The sequence below is a fragment of the Photinus pyralis genome, unplaced genomic scaffold (genome assembly GCF_008802855.1).
Source record: "Photinus pyralis isolate 1611_PpyrPB1 unplaced genomic scaffold, Ppyr1.3 Ppyr1.4_LG1, whole genome shotgun sequence".
NCBI classification, from domain to species: Eukaryota; Metazoa; Arthropoda; class Insecta; order Coleoptera; family Lampyridae; genus Photinus; species Photinus pyralis.
In genome coordinates this window covers 53053210-53078803 of record NW_022170249.1, presented here as the reverse complement: position 1 = coordinate 53078803, position 25594 = coordinate 53053210, and the positions used below count along the sequence as shown (strand labels likewise).

The window sequence follows — 25594 nt, the reverse complement described above, 5'->3', positions numbered from 1 at the left end:
AATTATGATATTGGTATAATAATTATAAGTTTCACAAAAATTATTAAGAGCATGTGTTACGGCGCGTAAACATTAAAAACCGGCATTGAAATGGTCAAATGCCCGTCGCTGTAGAGCAACACAGTTCCGTATATAACGCGTTTATAGTAGACTGAAACCCTACGTTTAAAAAACGTAATCATATACTCGTATATAGCACGCATAAATCTCCGGCGGATATTGCTATATTCTTGTAGAATATTCTTGCGTTTATTATTCGCATTTATATACGATTTATATGCGTTTATTGAATACGTTTAAATTTCGCATATGGAATACGTAGTAGTATATCCTTACGCATTATTCGTATTAAATTCGTCGATAATGTACTGCTAATAAATGCAATATAATATGTGCTTGGTAGATTGTATACTCGTATTTTTAATCAAATCAAAGGTCTAAATTATATAAAGCGCATAATAATTACAAAGTCCATCATAAACATTCAGGGTCCATTTTCTTCTTTGCTTATTTGTAAACCTGGGCATTGGTGTATTGGTAAGTAATATCCTTGGTAATATCATTATTATTTGTTCATATTCTTCCTCCTAAATTTTCGTTTCCAATCGTGGTAAAAAACAAATTTTGTTTATATGGCGTTAGATATCCCAATAAAGACCACGTGTGTTTCAAAAATTGTGACGGTGGTTCTACTGCTATGGAAGGCGTCAGTTTGGCAGAAGGATTTAAGCTGAGTGAAGAATTATATGGCGTACGCTATAGTACTCTGATCGCAGATGGAGATAGTAATATTTATCACAAAATCTTAGAAAGTAGACCATATAAAAACCGTAAAGTTGAAAAAATCGAATGCAGGAATCACCTTTTGAGACATTTTTGCAGTATACTTAGTGCATTGGGAAAAGATACCAGAATACCTTTAAGACAAAGAAAAGTTTTGAACAAAAACATCCTTAGCTTCCGAAAAGCAACTGTAGGTGCTTCTGAATACCGCGGAACTAATCAATTGGATGATACAGTTACAGAAGGAGTAAAATTATTGTTGAAGAAAGATATTGATAACACCATTTTGCATATTTTTGGATGCCATTCTAATTGTGAATTGTACCAAAAAAGATAGTAACGAAGATAATTTAATTGCCGATATGCAAAATTCTCCAGAGTTTTTTAAAAGGTTAGAAGATATAAAGGCATTGAGTAATAACAACAAAACTCTGTTAAAAAATAAAGATAGCAATACTGTTGAGCACGCTATTGTAACTAAATTCGTTGGAGACAAGAGGATCAATTTATCATTTAGATGATCCTACACACCAAGGTGTTTTCGTGTAGTCACCGCGTTTAATTCCGGAGCTGTTCATACGGCTTTCTCACGAAAGGTTTATATAAAAGTAGTCCAAGTTTCCGCGTGTAAAGTTTGTTACATTTACGTGGAAACTGGAAATAAGAAAACGACTGGCAGGTTCAAAAACAATTTTTCCTAGAAAAAAATCGTTACACACGAAAAGCAAGAGGAGAGACAAGGATGTAGAATGTGAGAAACCCGATTTGGAGCCTGAAATATTTGAGATAGAAAAACTAAAATTTTTAGATTCTTTAAAGAAAAGTGAAATTGAAAAACAAAATTTAGAAAGACAAACCGTTGACCAAGCCAATTGCGAAGAATGGAAAATCGAAAGAAGAAAAATTTTAACTGCTTCTAATTTTCAAGACATTTACAAACGACAACTAACTTATGGTTTTGCACCTTTAGCTAAGAAATACCTATATTCGGGTGACATTAGCCACTGTAAGCCTATTATTCATGAAAAAAAAATGAACACATTGCTTTAGAGCAATTGGCTAAAGAAGAAAACGTAATTCAGGACTGTAGACTATTCATACATCTCGTTTTTGATTACCAGGGTAAATATTGAGCTTTGTCATATTGATTTTCTTAGTTTGTATGTCACCTGATGGGTTAAAAGGGGACGATTTGATTGTTGAAATAAAATTTCCATTTATAGCGTATACAATAAGCATTATTCCGATGCCATAACTACCAAAAAAAATTCCAATTTTTAAAAATTCTGATGTTCAAGCAGAAAATTTTAAAATAAACACAAACCATAAATTGTATACCCAAATAACAAGAAAGATGGGTCATCTTTGATTGTTTATAGGATTATTAGTTTTTAGTGGTAATTGTACTAATTTTAAAGGACGAGTTTAAATTCAATCTCAAGTTTGTGCACTTCGGATAAAACTTCAATAAATGTCGTTTGAGGCCAATGCTAGATTTATTATTTAAACCAATTGTGCAGTGATATTGTGGACCTTATCTACTTACTAATCCTACTGATGTAAGTAAATGCAATGTAGGCAGAAGAACCGAACGGTGGTATAGTCCCACAAAACTACCACTATTTCGGTATCAGCTGTGACATTCTTAGTATGTTTTGTACAAAGATGGATAGGTAGACCCTTAAAAACATCTTGACCAGATTTTCGAAATAAAACCAAATTAAATATCGCGTCATCTTGCTCTAAATATGCTCAAGTTTTGTTTTAGAATGAGATATCTACTTGTGGGAATCGCAAACAAAGCCTGAATAAGATCGGTTGCGATGCTAATTAATTTTCAATGTTGAATAAGTTCACATACCTAATTAGAAATTCAAATGGTGCAAGGTTAACTGATATCCTTTCAAGCCTAGGTCAAGTATCAATTCTGTGTGCTATCTATTTTGTTGCATTCAAGTTTGCGATTTAAAAATAATCTGCCGGGCTCTTTAATTTTACCGATTAATGTTATTGTTTAAAGTACGAGTAATTACACTCAAATAATCCATTCGTCCGTTTTTTGGTTATCCTGTCCATATGACTACAACCAGGAAAGTACAGCCTTCCACTGGAGTGGTTTTGAAACCGGTTGTATGTGAAGACTGGACTCGTGATTATCCCCCATCCCTTGATACGCTAAATGTTCCATGATTTTGTAGTGATCTTTTTATCTTCACATTTGTACAAAGTTATTTCACTATTGTTATCGATTGTCGTTGAAATTTTCCATTAGGTATAGTAATAATTTCACAAGCGTTTCTAGTAATGAATCACGTGCAAAAATCAAATGTAATGCAAAGGATTTACGGCCGAACTTAAGATTAACATCTGCAATAAGTTTTTATAGTGAATTTTGACTTTTTAGTTAGGTAATGTAATTAATAACACTTTTTGTAACAAAAGTTCTGTTTATCAATACATCCCACCTATCTTATCAATTTAATCAAATAACGGAAGAGCTGGGGCGCGACCGATAATATCACAATGGCTTGTCTGGAAAAGTGAGAGCTATCAACTAAAAATGCACGCCCGTAATTGATTGTACTTTGCAATAATTGAAGGTGACAGAATCGTAACAGATTTTCTACAATCGCAATCATTTTCATTCGATACTTTAAAACGAAACAGTATAGTTATGACCGTTCCATTTAAATATATATAAAGGAAATTAGAATATCCTTTGTGTGTTTACCTGTACGACGTAAACAATATCACAACTAGCGTGCTACGTCATTTAAACATACCGAAAGTGCCGTCAATTAATTTGATTAATTCGAATTTTTTTACCCGAAAAACCAATAATCTAATCTATAAATAAAAGTTTCAAAATAACCGCTTCCGGCGCGCGTCGCGACGCTCACGCATGCGTTTGAATAATCGATCCGGCATCCAAACAACTTCAACAGTGTTACAAAGATGTCAACTTATTGTTGCATATATTTCCAATTTTACAGCAACAATGTCAGATAGTGCTCAACAACGATATTGGGTGAGTACCTATTCCTTTTGGCATAATTTTCTGTTAATCGAAATACGGGCGTGTTGTTAATTATTGAACGTAATTCCTGAAACAGTAAGTTTTGTTTTAATGTTTTTAGTGAACGTCTGGTTTGAAGTAAAAACAAATACCTTATCTTTGTAATTGCATTAAGTCGCCTAAAAATGTCGTTAGTTGTATGATTAAATTCGAATAAGAATTGTTGTAATCAATTACAACAGACAGTCGATTCAATTTTAAAATATTTCCCATTCGGATTAATTTCCCGTACGGTCTTTATCCGCATTTTCAAATAGATTGTTGATGTAGTAATTAGGTAGGGTATTTATATTCAGAATAACTCATGGGAAATTTGCACATATATTTTATTTAATTGCGATACCGAGACTATTCAGTGCAGTTTTTGCTTGTTATTGACAAGGCACCAACAACTTTTAGATATTTTCCCATACGTTTTTTTGGGTATATTAGACAATGTACGACCTTCAATAATACACCCTGACTGCAATATCGTTTAATTACCGAGTGAACAGTTTTCACATGTGTGTCAAAAAGACCTCTAAACTCATGCCCAACCATTTTAATTAACAAAATTTACAATGTTACAGATTTATTACTCTAATAACATATTTATTAGACACATACATTCTTTTAATACAGGATGTTCTTAGATATGGTGTAAATGCGGAAGGGGCTAATTCTTTGGCTTATTTTATGCTAAAAATTCATATAAATATAGGTCCCCAAACGCTTCGTTACCGATCTACAGGGTGTTACAATTAATGGTCATCGTACACTTTACAAATTAAACCTTTAATTTATAAACATATGCAAACACAAGAACTGGAACATTTTAAAATTGTTATTTTCATTTAGCAAAGTAGGTATCGAAAATTGATTTTTTTTCTCGATAAAAATTACAAGATACCAAAAATTTTCCAAACAAATCAGAAAATCAAATTCTTATTTTACGATCTACCAGTGGCGCACCGAAAAAAGTTTAGTGATACATGATCTCTGAAAAAACAAAACCTTGTACATTTTTACCATCATCACAGATAAAATACCCACGCGTAAGTTTGATTTAGTCATAAAATAAGCCAAAGAATTAGGCCCTTCCGTATTTACATCATATTTAGGGACATTGCGATAGTTTACAAAATCGTCTTATCCGCTAGAATATACCCGAATGTAAGAAAACATATACGTATAGCGAATCACCACCATGAATTTACGGAAAATAGATTTGATGTCGTGTATACTGATTTAGTAAAGCGTTGGACACCATTCGGCACGACATTAATGTTGTCAAGATCCACAACTTTGGCTACAACTTGACTTGTATGTAAGCAGTGGATTTCAACGTGTTTTGTATAATAATTTTTCTTTTGACTTCGTAATGGTTACTGCTGATATACCACAGGGTGCTATTTTGGGACCTCTTTTGTTTATTTTGTACATAAATGACTGAACAGACCTACTGAAGTGTGTTGCAGTGTCATATGCACAGAATTGAAAAGTATTCAGTCTCAGTCTCATCGATTAGTGAATAGTGACTGCGACTCTTTGCAATAACAGATGTAGTGGAGTTTAGCCAATTGTTTACTACTAAATAAAAATAGTTTGATTGACGCAGTTGACATAGGTTGAACAGACCTTATCATATTAAGTAATAGGACCAAAGAGTAACTCTTTGGTAGGACTACACAAACCCCTACTTTATTGAGAGGTAGAGCACGGTTATCCCAATGACGTTACGAATATAATATGGACATACTTTGTCTTATTGTACCATTGTTTTATTTACGTCGCCCATTTTGAATGTATCGAGATTTGTTATAACAAATGTCGTGTAAATAAGGATATTTTCGAATCTATTATCTAAACAACTGATTAAGTTGCATTGATTCATTTATTTTATACTAAGTAAATAGATTGTTGATTTTTAGTGCATTTCCACAAAAATTAAAATAGAAATGCGCTATTGTGACCAGTTTGTCCGTCCGTCCCTACAGCCTTTTTTTCGCTTGGTTCGTTATGGTGTCCAGGCTTAATAATAATAATAATAATAATAATATAATTTATTGCCATAGATCGTAAAAAACACATATAGGCATGGTCAGGTATAAACAACAAGTTAACAAACAATAAAATAGATGAGTACTTTACAGGAAAAAACAACATTTAGAATAAGTTAGCTGTGCGGTGTCGGTATACATTGGTAAAATTCGTCCAAGTTATAAAAGGAATGTACACTAACGAAGAATTTTTTTCTGTTTCGCTTGCGAAAAAGGTTATGGTAAAAAATCAATTTTTTTATCTGCCATAATTTTACACTTTCCTCGAGATCGTTTAGAATCTTGTATTGCTGTCTGTCAGTTTGTATCAGTCTGTCTGTCCGTCCGCCTGTCTGCAGTTGTCCACGATAACTTTTAATTTTTTTAATTTTTTTATTTGTCAAAATATCTAAATGAGAATGGAGATAAAACTAATGCCAAATCCAATAAATTTGTTTTGCGCATCCGGATACAAACACGTAAAACAATTATTGCGCATACCCATTCGTAATTTGTAAACCAATTCTTTTAAAATTTTAGGATAGGATTCTTATAAACTGAAATTGAAGTGGGACGTCAAAAATGGATTGCACATGTGCAACCCTAACTTTTTTATTTGTGCTCGGATTTTTACGAAATTATATCAGAAGTGGAAATGCGCTATTTGATTTTTCACTTGTTTATTATGCTTTGAGGGAATTTCTGTATATTGGTAGCTGATTTTAGGTTATTTTGATCTGCCGATTCTTAGTATTACTCACCATTGTTCTGGAATTGTAATAATTAATTATTCTGCTGCGCTATTATTATTATATGGTCCAGTTCCCTTGTCATTTCGCTTAAAATTTAAGATTTTGAATTAATCGTTTGAGTAAATAAATCGCGATTCTTAAAATAAAATGGTAGTTCAAACCCCGTACGGACGTCACTGGTAAAAATTCAAAAAACAATCTTTTACGTCAAATGCTCCTTAATGGTGAAAAGGTGTGTACACATTTCATAAAAATACCTGAGTGATATTATTATATTATGATAAAAAACTCACTTTTTTCTGAAAACCCTGTAGCTCAAAAACTAAGTGGTGTAGGACATATGTTGATATAAACTTTTCTCCTTAAAATCATCCGAGGATTCACACCTTGTATTATCGGCACTCAATTAATTGAGACCCTGTATTTTTAGCGCCGAATTAAAAAAAGGTGCTACTGTTTGCGTTTTGTCCGTCCGTCCGTCCTGAAATTTTTTGCTGTAGGTAGCCTATACCTTGAAGGTGTGCTAGACGGCCATCAAATTTCACTGTCTAAAGGGCCCCCCCCTTCCCCCACGAATTGTTCCCTGGGATACTGTTTTTGAAAGTGAAACGTGCATAACTTTTACATACGACAACCAATTGGTCTCAGATTTTGCATACGCATGCCTTTAGTGGTGCCAAGTTAAACTTTCGAAAATGGGGGGGGGGGGGGTCTCAACGAAAGAAGTTCATTTCTACCAACCATACCCTTCCTCCTCGACCTCTTATCGTAATCGGGTATATTCCCTTATAGCTCAAGAACGGATTGTCATTGAATCAGCCACAGTTTCTTTAGATGCTTAACTTTCCTTGTATAAAACTGGGAAGATACGGAGGTACTTCCTCAAGTAAATTAACCAATGATTTATTTATCATCCACAAGAAATATTAAACGTACTTAAATTTGGTATCATAAACCTTGAAAAAGAATTAGGTATCCAATGATTATGAACGTGCTTAATTCCAAAATTAACAACTTGTTATAACAGATTAACCGAGATTACAGATTGACCTTGCATTCGTGTACGAATTTCTTACAAAATGTCAGCAGATCAAGTGATTTTGATAAGAAATGGATGGGGATACAACTGGTCATTACATGGACGTAAAACTAAACTTGAAATTAACATTCGCACTAGGATGCACAATTGGTACTCAAAATTAAAACGTAGAATAAGACTTGTATTTAAAACCTTGAAAGATAGCGCATGTAACAACTCTTCGATCACAAACATCAACATACCTCTATGTAATAGGAGGGTTGTTTAGATTTAGTTAATTGCGTTTAGATACGCTAGTAAAATGTGTGGTAAACTCATCTGCAGAATTATCTGTGCGGTGTATCCTTGTGGGAATTAATTATGTTTCACATTGTTCTAATGCAATTTCCGGAATTCTTGATCACTTGATCATTACCTTTAATTTTAGCCCGATAAGACTATAAAAATGAAGATACTTTCAGTGCTGGACTAACTACTTATAGTTTCAGTCATAGGTACATAATAAATTGTAAACGACTTTTAGAGTAAAGGGGCGTGATATTATTGCTTCATTTAATAAATTGTTTGTTTAAATTAAAGTCATGGTTAATATTAATTATTGATTGGTTGAGATGATTATATCGTTGCAAGGATTTATTATAGTGCGTGACAGTAACCTTTACAAAGGTCAAGCCGCTCCGTGTGAAGGCAGCGCTTCAAAAACGCATCGTAAGAAGGGGCTGTAATATGTGGACTGGGGTTCATCTAGGGTCAATTTTTGGCCCTTTAATACATAAGGAAAATTTGAATAATCAAATATACCTAAAATAAATTCATCGAGAAATTATTGAGCTTTGTATTAGAAAAAAGTTGCATATTTTAGGGTTTAGTAAAATGATCAACTCGGAAATTCAGATCAATTCCGAATATATTCGAAAAAAAAAATTACCCATATTTTATTTTTTTCCGACCCTGTTTGAAAATATGTCAAAAAACAAATAACATTTCCTGGCAGATACTTTTTTAAGCTCTACAAGATCGTCCCAACAGATTTCCACTGCGATGTTTTGTCTTTAGGAAACCATCATCAACTACATATTTTTATATGGACCACAAAAAAGTACATACTGTATTGAATGGCATTTTTGATTTGATGGATGGCAGGAAGGCACAATATGTTTCTTTATTAGGTATGTCATTGACAGGAACCATCGATGAATTATTATAACATTTTGTCAACGCCTACTACACCAAAAGGTTAAAAATGTAATAAAAAGCATTTTTTCTGTCTTAAATAACTTAATAAATAATAAACATTTTGGTGTAAAATGTCAAAATAATTCATTAGAGGTTCCTTTAAATGACGTAATACAGAATCATATTGTGCCATACATCGTAATAAAAGTAAAAACGAATCAATGTCGGTTTTTTTCGAATATCTTCGGAACTGATTGGAAGTTGTGATTTTTTAAATCATTTTACCAAACCTCAAAATACCCCTTTTTTCTAATTTCACCGACTGTGTACCTCTTATAGTTTCCGATTTCCCCACGCTGTTCATTCTTAAATATCTTGGACACGCAGTATGGGGAATGGTAAGAGATAAATTAATGTTTCGACACCAGCCTGGAAATAGAGATTTGGACAACCCTTTTTGGGATGCTGTTCAATCTTCAAGAAAAATTGAAGTCAACGGCTGATTATGTTTCTAAAAATCAACATTCCTTTAAGTTTATGTTGGTAAAACTAACCGTAGCTAAGACACTTTCTAGTACTTTCAAACCAGAACTCTTTCTTTTCCTGTGCCTTGAAATTCTATTAGTTCTATTTAACCTCTCTAGTGCCGAGCTCGAAGCCAAAATTTATTATCTTTGACTACAAGCGACGATTTTTAATATTCTTTTTTGTCCTAGGTGCCATACATTCTATTCATTCTGTTCGGAGAGGGTTCTTGACAGACAAGGAAGTATGGTGCCGAGCACTTCTTCGCAACTCTTCACAGTTACCTAATACCTGCCAAATAAAAAAAAAATGGGAAGCTCTTCCTCAAAGTTTAAGAAATACCTTCAACATGGCGACGAGTTTGCAGCGATGCAAATTTACCAAAATTCACCCGAACTCAGAAAAAACCTTGACCCAAATTTAAGTTACGGCGAAAGCCACAATCACAATACCGCTTTACACTATGCAGCAAAACACGGTGAGTGTCGCTTTTGAAAGAGAAAAAGTTTTAAGTTTGTAATATAGGAATGAAGCACCTACTGAGAACGTTCCTAAATGACTTGGGAGGGAATCCTAACAAGAAGAACGGATCGAATGAGACCGTTTTGCATTGTTCGTGCCAACTAAATCAGAGCAAGGCGTTTAGCGCACAAGAACGACGAGCTGCGTGCGTGCAGCTGCTGGTCTACTGGAAGGGTGTTCATTTGAAGGAGGGTGGAAGAGAAAAAATCGACCTGGCCGCGCAAGACAAGGTTAGTTTCTGACTATGTTGAGGTTGACTTAATTATGAAATGTAGGAGGGAAACACGGCGTTACATTGGGCCGCTTCGACAGGACTGAAGAGATGTGTCGAATTATTGTTAGGTCATGGTTCGCCGCTTTTTTCTGAAAATAACGACAAGTTGACACCTTGCGATTTGGCTATGCGGCAGTCGCATCACGATATTGCGAGGCTATTGGAAAGTAAAATGGTTTTTGTAAGTACGCATATTGTATGAGTTACAATTATAAAGCTTATTTGGTTGTGGAAAGGATGTGAAATACATTAATAGGTTTTGAAATAGAGTGACATGCACAACAAAAGAGCTTTGTTACAAGGCCTGAAAATAAGTCATACCATAACACACACGTTTGTGACTCATACGTGAGTTTTAAGTTTAGGTTGCAACTTTCTACGTTGTCGTGAAGTAGACATATCCTATCGTCCGATCAATCGCTCATTCGATAGCTTTATGTCCATCGGTTTAATAGAGAACGGATGGAACGATTATAATGAAATTTTGCAGGTGGATTCTTTATCAAATTTGCAGATCGGAGTTCGTGAATTGGCAATGTAGGTTAAAAACTAAGGAAGGCCCTTTTGATATCTCCGTTAGTTATAAACCGAATTGTATGAAATTCAAACTGGGCATAGCTTTAGCGATATAATACCCAATGCCAAGTTTAGCCAAATCGATTCAACGTTCACAGTGCCTCTTTAGCGCATTTTTGCAAATTTATTTGTAAAAATATAGCTTTCACTTTGGTTGTCTACCAGCCAGCCAGCCAATGAGGGCCCGTATAGGAACGCTTGTAGAAAGACGAGGAGTATACATGTACCTACCGGGACTATATAATCAACCACTTCCAGACGAGGCGTCGGCGTATTTGACTAAGGTGGTGATTTTTCAGTTTTTTCCTATCTTCTTCTAGAGTTTTGGTCCGATTGTTTTCAGACTGGTGTCGTCGGAGAGAGTTTGTAAACGCGCACAACTCTTACGTAACGAAATTAATCACCTCTGGCAAGGCGCGCGTCTTTGAGAGGTAGTCGCTGTGAGGTTTGTCACGCGGTTTCTCTATCTCATGTCGCCAATAAAAGCTAGAGCTTAGAAGTGCCCCAAAAATTGAGTACTATTTTGTGGATGGTTTTTAGCGAAATCCACCAACATATCCACACATATTGCCTCAAACGTTTGCCTGATTGGCTTCATACACAATTGCCGTAAGCGCTATCGTTTGTTTACGTTATCCACTTGTCTGGTCCTGTCCGGGTTGGTTACGTACTACCTTATCTGTAGTAGAGATTTGCACGAAATCGGGGTAGAAGCCCTCCTCGGCTGAGCAATCGAGGAGGTTGGGGTGCTTTCGTCCCCTGATTAGCACTAGTGTGGCCGTGTGGCGTCTTAGGCCGAATTCAGAGGCTTATACCTCAGACCCTTGTTCAAGGGACGAGGATGCCGAACTCTGGTTACCGAAGTTACCGCGAGGAGATGTTTTCCTCTGCTAGTCTTTCATGGGAAGTGCTTTTACTATTCTATTGGGTTCTAACGAACGATGTATTAAAAATCTGTTCAAATATCACTTATAATTGCACAAGAGGTTTGTATTTTACCGAGTAAATTTGGGTTGTTTAGGTAATAAAAATCTGTTGCCTAGTAATTAGACGAGAAAAACTGTCAACTAATAAAAATGCGACACCGCAGGTGGAGCATTTTTAGGTTGACAGTTTTTCGAGTTCAATTGCTAAAAGGAAACAGATTTGAATTGGCACAACCCAAATTTATTCGGTTTAAATACAAACCTCGAGTGTAATTCGGCAGGACAATTTAACGAACAAGAAATTCACCAAACTAATCAATTATTGACAGACGTCAAACTAGTCATATGGGAAAGGGTAATGCGATAATTGGTTCGAAAATGAATAAGTGAAAAAACCACTAGTGCATTTGTCGCTGGAAAAGTTGCCGCTGTCAAAGTGACAATTTCACTGCGGCTTATGCGATTTTTTATACATGAGTTGAATTGTCATCAGAAAAAAATAAAAACGAAATCGGCAAATTTCGGTTTTTCTGGCATATCTTCGGAAGTAATCGGAATTTCCTTGTTTTCTTTACAGTTTGATAATTACAATTGGGCAACTTTTCCTGATCGGACCATCTTCGTATCTTCTTTGATTTTCGAGATCCCCATGATAGACATCCTTATCTTGGACAAAAAATTCAAATATGCTTAATGCGCGTTTTATTACGAGATAATTTCCCAGTCTACCTAATTAAATTATTCTAAGCACTGTTGAGTGAAGGAATGCCGATAATTTCAGTTTTTCAAATGAATTTTTTTAGTCGACCGGGTATTAGGCAAAAATTAATAATTGTGAATGATTCCCTGGTCTGTTGTATTGAATCATTTAATAAGGTAAATGCAAACACAACTGAAAGCTTTCCTTTCAATTGAACGTTTATATTTACTTACACCCGATTAAATTACGAAGATGAGCTATTCGCACAAATGCGATTCGTGGTCAAAAATTAAACAGACGAGTAGTCGGGACACATCAAACACCGTCGATTTTCATTAGTGTCTAATAGGTCACCGAACCGGAAGTTTAATAACTAGATCTCATGAGAAATTGTTTTGTAATACGAAAGGTGACTTCAACCCCAAGCTTGGTTTAGACACTTGCGTATTTAATATATGAATCAATACATCAAAGGACTGAAAACCCTCGATAAGACGAAGGCGTGTTCAGTTTTGAACAATTGAAGAGTTGTGGTTCTTTTTGATAAAAAGGGCGAGGTCAGCGAAAATGAATGATTCTGAAACGGACTCTCGAGCAAAAATCTTTAATAAATGGTCGCTCTAAAATAACTAATAACAGAGATACAAACCATACAAATTTCAATGTCAATTACTGTACTGTCAATAAATGTTATAGAAAGAATGAACATGAAAACGATAAAACTATAAACAAAGGAATGTTGTATTGCAGATAATTAGACACTGAGATTGTATAGTTTTAAATATTTATAATTTTTTGCATGTACTATTGAGTTTTCCATAAAAAAATGTTTTGTTGTCTATCATAATCGTCAGATGCTCATTTCTTCTGTTTTATTTAATCATTTTAATCTTGAAAAAATGATCATCTTTGCTAAGTCTCCAAAGAAGGAAATTAGCAATAATGCCGGTTTTATTGGAACATACTGTATGTAAAATTACCTCTACACCAACAATTTCTACGCAAAATAATGTAGTGGTATCTTACAGAAATAGGGCACCTTGTATATTCCAACTGTTCAACACATTCGTGTTTTCCGGGTTCTATTGAATCTTTCAACTACCGCATTTGCAGAGTCTGGATTATGGTAAATGTTTATACGTTTGCTAATGCTATTTGATTCCCGCTTTTAATTACATTATAACATCTTGTGGGTGTGGGACTGCAAGACCCTTTTTTCAAACTTTTCATATAGAACGCCACGTTCACGTTTTTAGTATTCGATTAAACCTTTTCAACTTCCGAAGCTGTATGTTTCTAAAAAAACACCCATGTATGTTTGTGTTCTCGGTTACGTTGTGCGTGAACTGTGGAATTCGTTGTAGGTATCTATTCAAACTTTCCATATTAGAAGAATTCGTTCAAATATGCCATTTTTACGATGTATTTATTTGCAAATTGGAATTGCAATTGAAAATATGTACCTTTGGCAAGGGCGACTATTCATTTTTCAAAAGTCAGAACTCGAATAATCCATGTATTTAGAGAAAAGGGTATTGCAAATAAAGTCGTCCGGGCACTAGTCTTGACATCGGGATCAAAAATTCATGTAGCATTTCCCTAAATATCTGTTGTTCCTGTTTAACTTGAACCGCTACCATTTACTACTATTTTAGGTACCTGCAGGATTTTACAATACTGGGTTATACCTACTTAGACCATGCGAATTATTAAGCAACAGCATAGTAAAAACTATCCGCTTCGCTTTGAGCTTTACCGTGGGATGCGATCTAAAAGATTTTCTTTAAGCTTGTAGCAGAAATATTATTTCGCACAAGTTTTTCCTCTAATGTCACATTAAAACACCATAAAAGTATAGTGAATCATAATAATCCTAATTAATTAAACAAACACCGTTAAGTAATCATGTCTTCATAACTGTCAAAGTTATTTTTAATTACCTCTTGTTTGTCATTTAACTTTAATAACTAACACAAGCACTTTAAAATGGCATTTTTAAAATTGCTTTAATTTACCAGGGCGATAACGTAAACACTGTAAACGAAGACGAATTTTTAAACGGGCAAGAGGAGGTTTATAGTGGACTAAGAAGTCAGGATTTGCAGGAAGCTAAGGATCAACTTTTAGTTGATACATCCGATATGTTAAAAATACCCTTATTTACCGCCGAAGCACTTTTAAGAAACAACGGTAGTTCGCTGTGTTATTTGCGCATATTCTGTTTAATTAATTATTGCCGGACAGATTGGTCAAGAGAGCTGCTGTTGGAGAAATGGATGAAGGATCCGGTCGAGTGTTGCCAGTTGGCCGGTGTGCAGGCGCCTAGTTCCGCATTGCAACACGGTAACTCATGGGAGTCCAGTACGTCTTCGGAGACTAACGAATCTTTTTATAAACCGGAAATTATGGTAAGTAACTCGCCTTTATCGCATAGACGCATTTATCCTCTGTTTCAGTGTGAAATTTGTTTTTCGTTGATGTCTGAGTGGGAGCAGTCGATACTGATGTCGTGTCAGCATATATTTTGTAAACATTGTTGGGAGAGTTATCTGACTATTAAAATACAGGATGGGGATGCTCATCACATTATGTGCCCAGCCTATCAGTGCCATATTTTAGTACCGGTAGAACTAATTGAACGGTTAGTCAGTCCTGAAATGGCCAGAAGGTATTTGCAGTTCGATATTAAGGTAAGAGGTAGTTTTTGTAAGTACTTTCAGCTATAAATTGAAGATATACGAGTTGCACAAGTTAAGAACACCTTTATACTGCCATAATAGTCAACTTTCGTTGCTTTTTAGTAATCGTTACATTTCCTTACTACGCAGATCAGTATTCGTTATCGTTACTATAGTTACTCATATAACATAATGCATAGAATTATAGCAAGTCTCTGATTTAGAAGCATGAAATGGATGGATTATTACTACTAAGTACTCATTTTCAGTCCCTTTGTTATCGTATGTAGGTAAGGTATAATTCAAAGCCCGAGAAAGAAAGAAATGTACGTATTTTATTTAATGAAAAAGGCTTATAAGTTATAAGATGTGGTCATTACAATTTAAAAATAGAATTTTTTCCGTAGTATTGCCTTTCAAACGACTTTGCCTTTCAGATATTGCCATAACTGGTAAATATTGCTGTGTTATTTCGTCGGCCAAAAAGACCGTACACAAAATAATATTTTCTTGCCAACTTAGAGAGCCACGGTCCACGGATATACTTTTTCTCTCTCTTTCCACCACATCAAACGATTTTGTTTCCTATCTAAGTTTAGTTCTTCCGTATACAATCTGATTTCTGCAATAGCGGTCGTGGTTGGACTAATGATACTTGTTGAAGATTTTACAGACTCATCGAAATCATACCAGATCAGGTCGCTGTTGTCGTCGGAAACAGTTGTATCAACAGGAGTTTCCTTTGTGACAATATCCTGTTGGCTTTTTCTTATCATTTTAACAATTTCATCTTGTAGCTTGTCTTTAACTTTTCTCAAGTATTCTTCCCTTCCAAATACTTTAGTTTTAAACCTGGGGTCTAAAAAAATGCTTTCCCTAAAATGGCAGTGTCTTCCAGATGATGGTGCGGTTTTCCTTTGAGACGAGTATGTAAAGCAGAACCGTAAGCCAACAATATCACATTGTCTTTTGTATTTCCGAAACGGGCAGTAATTTCGACCAACAGTTGTTGTATGAGTTTTCCTTCTTCGCTGGTGATTTGAGATTGCAACCGCTCCAAAGACGAATATAGACCCTTTACACAAATATTTCAACACAACCCATTCGTCCTGCGATGGTAAGGTCACGGGATTGTGCAAAAGTCCTACCGTTGCACTCAAAGGTTCGGCTAATTCTAACACTCTCTCGAACATGTAATACGTCGAGTTCCAACGCGTCTTTACATCATTTTTCAACTCAATAGTCACTTTGGTAGAATTCATTTGTGCTTGTGTTGCAAACAGTTTAGTATTGGCCTGAGACCTCTCGTGAAAGTATTCTATCATTTCTTTCACTTTCTTTTGAATTTTTTTACACTCTGTTGCTATACCGCTCATTACTACCAAATTAATGTTGTGGGCGAAACAGGGAATGTGCGCCCATCGTGTTAATCTAGAAGCAGGAATTACATTTGCCGCATTATCAGTCCTGATTGCATATACTTTTTCCGAAATTTTCCATTCGGACACGACGCGTTTTAATTGGTTGGAAACGTTTCCTGCGGTATGTGATACATTATACGGAAAACATGACAAAAGACATCCATAGAGCTTCCACGCATTGGTGATAAAGTGGGCGGTAACAGCCACCCTTCCGCATTTCGAGAGGTCCAAGCATCCGTACTTAAACTGGTATACTCAGCAGTGTCTAGTAAAGTTGGAAGCGTCTCTTTTTTTGAATTATATCTGTGTTCCAGCAAAAATTGAGTCAATGTAGATCGACTGGGTATTTTGTAGGAGGGCTCTAACGCTTCTAGTAACGATCGAAAACATAGATCTTCTACGATGGAAAACGGTTGCAGATCTTTCACAATCATGCCCAACACCAAATCGTTAATTCTCATTTGACGGGGGATGGAAATTGGACACGATACAAACCCTTTAATATACATACCCAATGTACACAGGGTGTCCACAAGCTTAACCTATCTATTTTACCTATACTTAACTTAGAAAATACTATATACAACTCGCCACACGGGTCCTACTAGTAACCGGTGCGTTACATGGTATAGCGTTGCACAATAAAAGTACTTATCACATTTCGTCAATTGAGTTTGATGAGAAAAAAAATTCACAGATTTCGCAATCCTGGCAACCATCGGAGGCATTAGAAATAATAACCGTACAACGCCATATATGTAACACAAATAACCTTTATTCATACGGTATCACTTGCTCCACTCGCTCGCAAGCTCACTCGTGTCGCAACCGTACACTTTCCAAATAATAAGCGTTGTAACATGTGTGTAATACCATCACGGGCGATGTGCGATAAATTTAGATTCGAATTAACAAAACCCTTGCGTACTGTTACGTAAGAGTACCATATCGACAGTATCCGCGACTTTCCTGAATCTACCGATTGCAGTCGAGTACTGGGCAATCATCACTTGATTCCACACCAATTGTCTTCTTTTCTGCTCGACTAACCCGTAACTTCATACCCATACAAAACATAAGCATTTCCAATTGTAACCGGTTACTTTTCAACTCTACCTACCGTTTCTTTCTCAAACTATTTTATTTAGGGGTGGTTCTTCTTACATAAAATAATTGTTGTTGGGCGCCGGCCAGCTTCAGTCGATGATCCTTTTCTGACCGCGAGGAAATGGGAAAGGATAAATGAATAAAAATCAATAGTCTTTATTAAAGCCTATTACGTTCTTTTTCTCTTGGCAAATCGCCTTTTTGCTGTAAATAACACACGTCAAGAGAAATGGGAGGTGAGGCGGTACGTTCTTGTAAAAGTAGGGTTAACTCATTCATTCACAAAAATTCACTGCATAGAAAGGAAAATCTGTCTTTATTACGTTAGTCAATAATCCAAATATTTACTCTAAAACCGCCGAGTACAGAAAGAAACTTAATTCTTGTTTCATAAATTAGTATACAAAAATAAAATCAAAACAAACTGCTGTAAATGGGTGTAGTAACGTCTCCAGGCACGAGTCGTTAAAATGAAAACAAAAAACAGTGCTCACAAGCACTTATTGGAATGCAACCCTAGTAGGTGATTAAATCGCCTTTACAATAACACAAATTCAAACGACAATGCAATAATCTACGACGGGGCGAAGAACGAAGACGATAAACTGCAACGCGATAATGTTTACTGATTTATAAATACCTTGAACGTCTATTGTTAATGTGCACTAGGATTCGGAGTGCAGTCTTGGTCTCGCTCCGATCGATGTTGAAATCAAATTAACTCAAGACCGCCCACTGAAAGCTGCAATTCAAATTTCGGTTGGGCCAATCACAGACAGGTAGGTTTCAACGTGACTTTTTCGGCACCCTCCAAGTAGACTGTGCACGGACCGCGTGTAGAACTGAAAATGGAACTGTTCTTCGGAAATCTTCGCAATCTTCCAGACTTGCTCCGGACTGCCGTGAAGGATCGTCTTCGCCTTCGATGTAGTGGCTGGATGGAAATGTTTTCGCTCGGTTCTTTCTCTTGATTTTCTTAAAAAAAATCGCCTCAATTCACTATTACAAGAAAACGCACTTATGATTTACGGGCGCGACTGGCACAGAGATTGCTCCGTTAAAAGACGGCGGGAAACTGTCTTTTGGTACTGGAAATTTCCGTATTTATACTCTCGTGGAGTTAGGGAAAATCGAGAAATTTTGAAAAGCCTTATTGACATTACAATACATCTCTGTATCCAAGAATTACCGTTTAGGGGCCATGATGAATTCGACGATTCTCTAAACCGCGGGAACTTTAGGGAGCTTGTGAGCCTAGTCAGCAGATATGATCCCCATTTAAGGGATTTTTTGGAAAAGGATGGTGACACTAGATCGGTATTTTCTGGAGTATCTAAAACCATTCAGAATGAATCAATGAACTGATCGATTCTGTCGCATTTGTTGTTAATCAGAAAATAGAAGACGAAATTTCTAAATCATTTATTTTAGTGGCAAATCGATGAAACTACTGATGTTAGTTGTAAATAGCAGTTGTCTGTAATATTTCGTTATCTCCTTAAAGGGCGACCTGTAGAACGTTTGATGGGATTTTTTGACGTTAATTCTGGGCGGTCTGCAGAGGATTTGTTGAAACAAATTTTTAACAACTAAATTCGGAAAATTCGATTTGGGCACTAAATTAATTGCGCAAACATACGATGGTGCGGCAGTAATGGCCGGAGAACTGAACGGTTTGCAAACCAAAATTAAAACTATTGCACCCTAAGCTTTATTTACCCATTGTTACGCGCACGTATTTAATTTGATATTGTGGAGCTTGTACTTGTAATCAAGCAGTCAGTCTTTTTCGCGTCGTTATCCGGATTTGCCTCCTATTTTTGAAAATCTACAGAACGCACCCAAGTATTAGATCAAATATGCGGACGTCGTATGCCTACCGGTGCACCAACACGTTGGAATTTTACGTCTCGTGCTGTTCCAAACAATAAAGATAGTTTGTTTGAAGTTTTTGATTTTATCATCAATAGTCTCGAATTTGACGATGCATCTTAAGAGGCGCAATTGGTTTAAAGAAATTTCTGGAAGATTATAAAAATATATTTTTGTTAGAATCTTTTACACTTATTTTCCAGCACACGGACACTGTTTTTAACGTATTACAGAGTAAATTTACGGATATCGTCAAAGCACGGGCTTTACTACAAAACACATTAAATAAATTACACGTTTCGAAATAATAACATTTACTTCGACAACATTTATAAAAACTAAACTAGACATCGACATTAATGAACTACGATCGCAACGACGTAAAGGATGTGAGATGGAGGACAAACAACAGTAATTACGCCAAATTTTTTTTTGAAATTATTGATATTATAATAAATCAAGTACAGATCAGGTTCTCTGATATCGAAAAACTGCATTTTTTCGATTTGCTGAATGTTTCTAAATTCTCTTGTTTTGCTAAAAACTTTCCTGATGATCTAATAAAAATCACTAATTCAACAATATAATTTTTTTAACGCGGATTTATTAAAAAACGAGTTAATTGTTTTATACGAAAACAACCTAGTGGAAGATTACACCACGCCTGTAGAAATGAAATTTTTCCACGACAATGAACTGCAGTCGTGTATGTCGGAATTCTTCAAGCTAATTTGCGTGGCTGTTGTTTTACCCGTTGCGTCAGGTTCGAACGAAAGAAGTTTTTCTGCATTGAAAAAAGTTAAAACCCACATTAGGAATTCCATGGGTTAGGCGCGGTTAAGTAACGTGGCGAAAATTTCAATCGAAAAAGGGTTTATAAAATGCCAAAACGACGGTTTTGTGGAAGAAATAATAGATCATTTTGCAGCGCAAAAAAATCGCCGCATACCGCTAATTTATAAGAAATATTAAAGAATTTGTTTCGAAATGTTTAGCAGAACGTCTGTTTTTATTTTATGGAAATTTTTATTTAGTTATATGTCTGGATTTTAGAAATCATGTTTATTTTGTTGTGTTTAACAGAGTAATTTATTTATTTATTGTTTTTGGAGTATTTAAAAAATGCGGTTTAGGTAGGAAATTTTTCGGAGGCGAAGGCGACTACTATGGAAGTACTAACTCATAATACCCCCACCCTCACCCTACGCCTTTACCATGCCCAGCCTCACCAACTACGAAACTCATGAGCCGCCACTGTTATAAATTGTTTGCAGAGTGAAATAGAATTTGGTCAAGTTTGCTACCGCAAGTGTACTTTCGAACAGTAGATGCTGAATTTTTACTGATTTTCAGGCATTCGTCGAAAGCAATCGAAGTATCAAATGGTGTCCGATTGCAGGCTGTGGAAGGGCCGTTCGTCTTCCAGAAACGGAGCAATACGAAAGTAAAAATCCAAACAAAACTGTTCCCGAAAGTTCGCACGCTGTTGATTGTGGGAACGGCCATTTCTTCTGTTGGGAATGTCTGGGTATGTTAAATTACGATTGACTTCCACCCGAAGTTGTGGGTTAACAGGTGAAGCGCACGCCCCATGCGGTTGCAAACAGTGGCAGGAGTGGCAGCTGAAAATCGCAGAGATAAAACCAGAAGAACTGAGGGCGTCATGTACTGAGAGCGAGGATGCTGCTAACTGCCTGTGGTTAGTTACAAATTCGAAGCCGTGCCCTAACTGTAAAAGTCCAATTCAAAAAAACGAAGGGTGCAATCATATGAAGTGTTCAAAGGTAAGACGCTCTGGGAATCGTTTCCAGTAGCCCTCCGTTGTTTTACAGTGCAAATTTGATTTCTGTTGGGTCTGCCAAGAGTCTTGGAAAAAGCACAGTTCAGCGACCGGCGGCTATTTCCGTTGCAATCGATTTGAAGCCGTGCACAAAGCCGACGAGAAGCAGGGTAGCTTAATTTCCGAGGCGGTCGATCGAAATAATCAAATGCAGGAAATGTCTCGCTTTTTGCACTATTACACTCGATTTCGCAATCACGAGAATAGTCAAAAGCTGGAAGAACCGCTTCTAACTGGTGCAAGGCAGAAGATGGAGCTTTTGGCGAGTAGTTTAGGTTTAAAATGTACAGAAGGTGGGTGAGTTTGGTCGCTAACGGACGCAATTATTGCGTAATTTACAGAAAATGGTGAAAAGGGCACAAAATTCGTAGAGGATGGGGTTAGAGAGCTTTTAAAGGCGCGAAGGGTTTTGTGTGGATCATACGTATACGGTTACTATCTAGAGGATGATGGATATAACAAGACAATATTTGAATTTATGCAGGTAGAGTTCAAATTTAAAATTAGAGGTGCTGTAATTATGAATGTAGAACGAGTTGGAGGAGGTGACTGAGAAGTTGAGTGAAATGATCGCTCGTCCATATTTACGTACGCCAAAATCTGTGATAATTCAAACCTCAAATTTAGCTAGAAGAAAACGGCACGAATTCGTACGTGCCGTCGCTCAAGGTCTTATTCCAGCTGAAACACCCCCAGTACAAAGAAAGCAGCGCAAACGAAAATATATCGATGGAAAAAAGCTGAGTCATTCGTATTCAGAGGCGAGTACTTGGTTAAAAAATGCTGAGTGGCCTGACTATGACTCCGAAGACGACGAAGATATAATTTCCCGATCACATAGTCGCGGCTCTCCCGTCGGAAAAGATCATCAGTGCACTCTCCAATGCAACTGGAAAAATTGTGGAAGTGAGTGTAATCGAGTGCAATACCTACTCTAAAATATTTTCCATTTAGGATTCGGACTATCGTCGGATTACAACGTAGAATTAATCATAGCGTTAGAAATGTCTCGTTTGCAAATGATTGAAGATCGAATGAAACAAGCAATCACCATTACGCCAGATGCCAGTTCTAGTGCACCAAATAGCAATGTGGAGACCAACGATGACCAGCTGAAATTAGCCATACAATTAAGTTTACAAGATTTTTCTGGTAACAATACAAGTAAACCGCCACGATTAGAACAGGAAGCCAGTTGCACTACCAGATCGTATCAAAAGACTAGTGCAGACATCACAGTCGACAATTTTTTAAAGTCGTTGGCGAACCAAAAAATTGATTTTAAACAATTAGAGGTAAACTTAAGTTTGATGAACAGCGATTGTGCTAAGGACTGGACAAAAGACGAAAATGAATATTTCTTTAAACCGTGCAATGGAAACGAAGACGGGAGGTTTCAAATATCGGATATACACGAGAATGGCTTTACGTTTGCCGACGAAGACGATTTCGTAGCCGATATACGGTTAAAGAGGTCACACTCAACCGGAGATCTTTGCGTGAGGAAAGCCAACAGGGATGCCCGAGCTAGAATGGATGGAGAGGAGCCTAGGTACCATCTGGATTCAGACCACAGCATACAACATGACGAAAAGCCAGAGGATGTGGGACGTAAGGCTGTCGCGACGAATGCAGCGGAGCGTGCGAAGCAGTGTCGGTTTCTGAATCAAACTCACCCCGAAGAGAAATACTATGAAGGACAAAGTTCTGCGGAGGATACCACGATATCGGATTCTATAAATGCCGATGTGGAGGTGTTAGGGTTAAGTGACAGTGCTCCGAATGATGAAAACAAGAGCTGCGGCGCCAGTGACGCAAAGGATTTTCTACCCGCTTCAATTTTTCACGATAATCTCCCCAAAGAAAATGAGAAAAATGACATATCAAAGAGCGAACAGGTTAAGAAACAAAACAAGTTTGCATCGTTAAAAGCGAAGTTTTGCGCCACACACCTACCGAAACGTTGCGGTTTAACAAAGCTAGCGATCAACAAGAGTATTGAACTTTTGAACGAAACCAAGTCCTGCCATCACCAAAGCAAGGAGCACGCGGTGGTTGTGCAGCAGAAGCTCTCTCTGTTAACACGCAATGGCAACGACGTCCCGTGGAAAGTAAAACATAGTCAGGACCCAAATATTTCGAAATCGACAAGCTTTCTAGTGGATAGTCACGTAGACGCAAACGCGAAACACTCAAATTTGCGAATAAAGATTTGCAAAAATTCCGCTGCCAAATGCAATAACGTATCCGCTCTGGAAACCGATAGCTCCAACGAGTACGAATCAGAAACGGGCATCCCGAAATCACCGACCCTGTTTATCTCAGGTGTTTCAATATCGCGAACACCAGAACCAAAATCTCCAGGTCTTAGCATAGTATCAAATGGTAGACAATCTAGATCGTCTAGTTTAAGTGTTCCTGTGCCTCTATCTTCGTGTTCGTTAAATATTTCTAGTAATAGTCTGAACAATTCCTTACCTCCTTCGTCTTCGATTTACTCAAACACTACGAGTTCACACGACAACGTACAGAACAGTCCTAAACACAATCCATCACAGTCGAGTAGTCCGGGCGTAGAACAGACGAAATCGAAGAGTGCTAGTGAACCGGAACGCGAAAAAGAAGTGTTCAGGTTTCCGAAATCTTCTACCGATGGCGCCTTAAGTTCCGTACTGCACGTTCAAGAATCAAATTTGAGTTCAGACGATTTTCACGAAGCGCTATTTTTACTGGAAAGATCTCCGAAAACGCGAGATTCGAAACGACGAAAGCGATCTAAGAAAAAGGAGAAAGACGAACGAAAGGAAGACGTGAGTTCCGCTTTATGAACAAATAAGACTGCTAGTTGTTACTATTATTACTTATTAGCAGTTTTGTGATCCGTTAGAGATATGTATCTGTTACATGTGCCACTTCTATGAATGTATTATGGGAAACGTTTTATACCAAATAATTGTATTATCGCATATATTAATGTTAATTCTTTTTATCGGTTTTTATTAACTTTTTGACGTTGGTGTTGTTAGATACGCGAGGTTTGATATTTATGTCTATCAAGGGTTGTAAACGATATAAGTAGGTAGTTATAATTCAATTAAATTACACATATGTGATATTATAATGGCCTAATTGTGTAACTTAGTTGATCGCCGCGACAACAGTTGTATTTTGTTTATTTTCAGGACTGTTTACATTTAATTATTCGACTGTTAGTTTGTGATTTTTTATAGGTGATCGATATGGCTGCAAAGTTTTATAGTACCCGTGCATTTAATTTTTTCAGCATTAAACAAATATCATAGCTAAAAACTGGAATATACCTACACGTCAGTAATTTTAATTAGTCTATATCGTTTATTTTAATTTCCCATAATTTATATAAAACAAAGTACCAGACTATTAGTGATTCTTATAACAAAAAGACTTGAAAATGTAGTTATTTTGCAATTTGTATTGAAATTTTCGACTTTGTAAATTTATTTATTAATTTTTTTAATAAATTATTTTATGACTATAGACGCAGTAATTACGATTGTAAACTAAACTACTTCATTCCCGATACTACGGTAACAAATGAATACGACAAAATGCATAATTCTTCCCCCTTCGCGCCCGCCGGCAAAAATCCGAAAAAATCGGCACTTTCTTCAAATTTTCGCCTATCTTCGTTTTGGACCATTTTAGCCACCAAAGAGTTCTACTCAATGTTGTAGAGAATTAAATTTCCTATAATTTACGTTTTTAAATCTTGTTTCAAAGACTGACATTTGCATTTTTCAAAAAAATTTTAAAAATCGTCTTCCCGGAAATTTGTGAAACCTCTAACTATAGAGCGGAGTGAGTGACAGGTACCTGATACTGTAATAATGGCATCAGAAGCAGAGATGTGAATAGAAATACTTCATCTGCAATAAGGATCTGGAACACAGTTACAGTGAGACGTAAAGACTATGAGATATATGTAAATCGACCAAAAAAGGGCTAAAAGCATCTATAAAGCGGAGAAAGAGGAAATAACCGTCTTCAAGGAATACACGACACAGGAGAAAATGGCAGCAAACACGTTTGGTCACGTCAAAGAATTTTGCATTCAGAAAGGAAATTGGAGATTATGGACGGAGAGATTAGAACAATACTTCATAGTCAATGATATACCTATAACTCTCGCCAGGAACGATTGTCGGTCACAGCACACTTAATCCCGATCTACAATCTCTGTTTTTCGTAAGGTGCTAGCGACTTCCGGGATAGTAACGTGTCAATGTTGAACGAAAAGACTTTTTGTGCAACATTAGCACGATCCGATTCC

At 36.5% G+C, this 25594-nt stretch overlaps 1 protein-coding gene across 1 annotated transcript; it reads left to right on the top strand.

Annotated features, from left to right (window-relative positions):
• The first annotated feature begins 3426 nt into the window (after nucleotides 1–3426).
• Nucleotides 3427–24797, top strand: LOC116179781 (ankyrin repeat and IBR domain-containing protein 1-like). The gene is made up of 13 exons (XM_031499625.1): nucleotides 3427–3811; nucleotides 9561–9847; nucleotides 9895–10121; nucleotides 10167–10346; nucleotides 14386–14557; nucleotides 14612–14775; nucleotides 14824–15057; nucleotides 20799–20973; nucleotides 21021–21229; nucleotides 21278–21578; nucleotides 21627–21769; nucleotides 21816–22191; nucleotides 22240–24797. The coding sequence occupies exons 2-13, from the start codon at nucleotides 9679–9681 to the stop codon at nucleotides 24111–24113; spliced, it is 4224 nt and encodes a 1407-aa protein (XP_031355485.1). The 5' UTR covers nucleotides 3427–3811; nucleotides 9561–9678; the 3' UTR covers nucleotides 24114–24797.
• Nucleotides 24798–25594: the final 797 nt, after the last annotated feature.

Coding starts and splice junctions, on each gene's coding strand:
- LOC116179781 (XM_031499625.1), top strand. CDS start 9,679: ATGGGAAGCTCTTCCTCAAAGTTTAAGAAATACCTTCAACATGGCGAC. Junction 9,848..9,894: donor ACACTATGCAGCAAAACACG/GTGAGTGTCGCT, acceptor TTTGTAATATAG/GAATGAAGCACCTACTGAGA. Junction 14,558..14,611: donor AGCACTTTTAAGAAACAACG/GTAGTTCGCTGT, acceptor ATTGCCGGACAG/ATTGGTCAAGAGAGCTGCTG.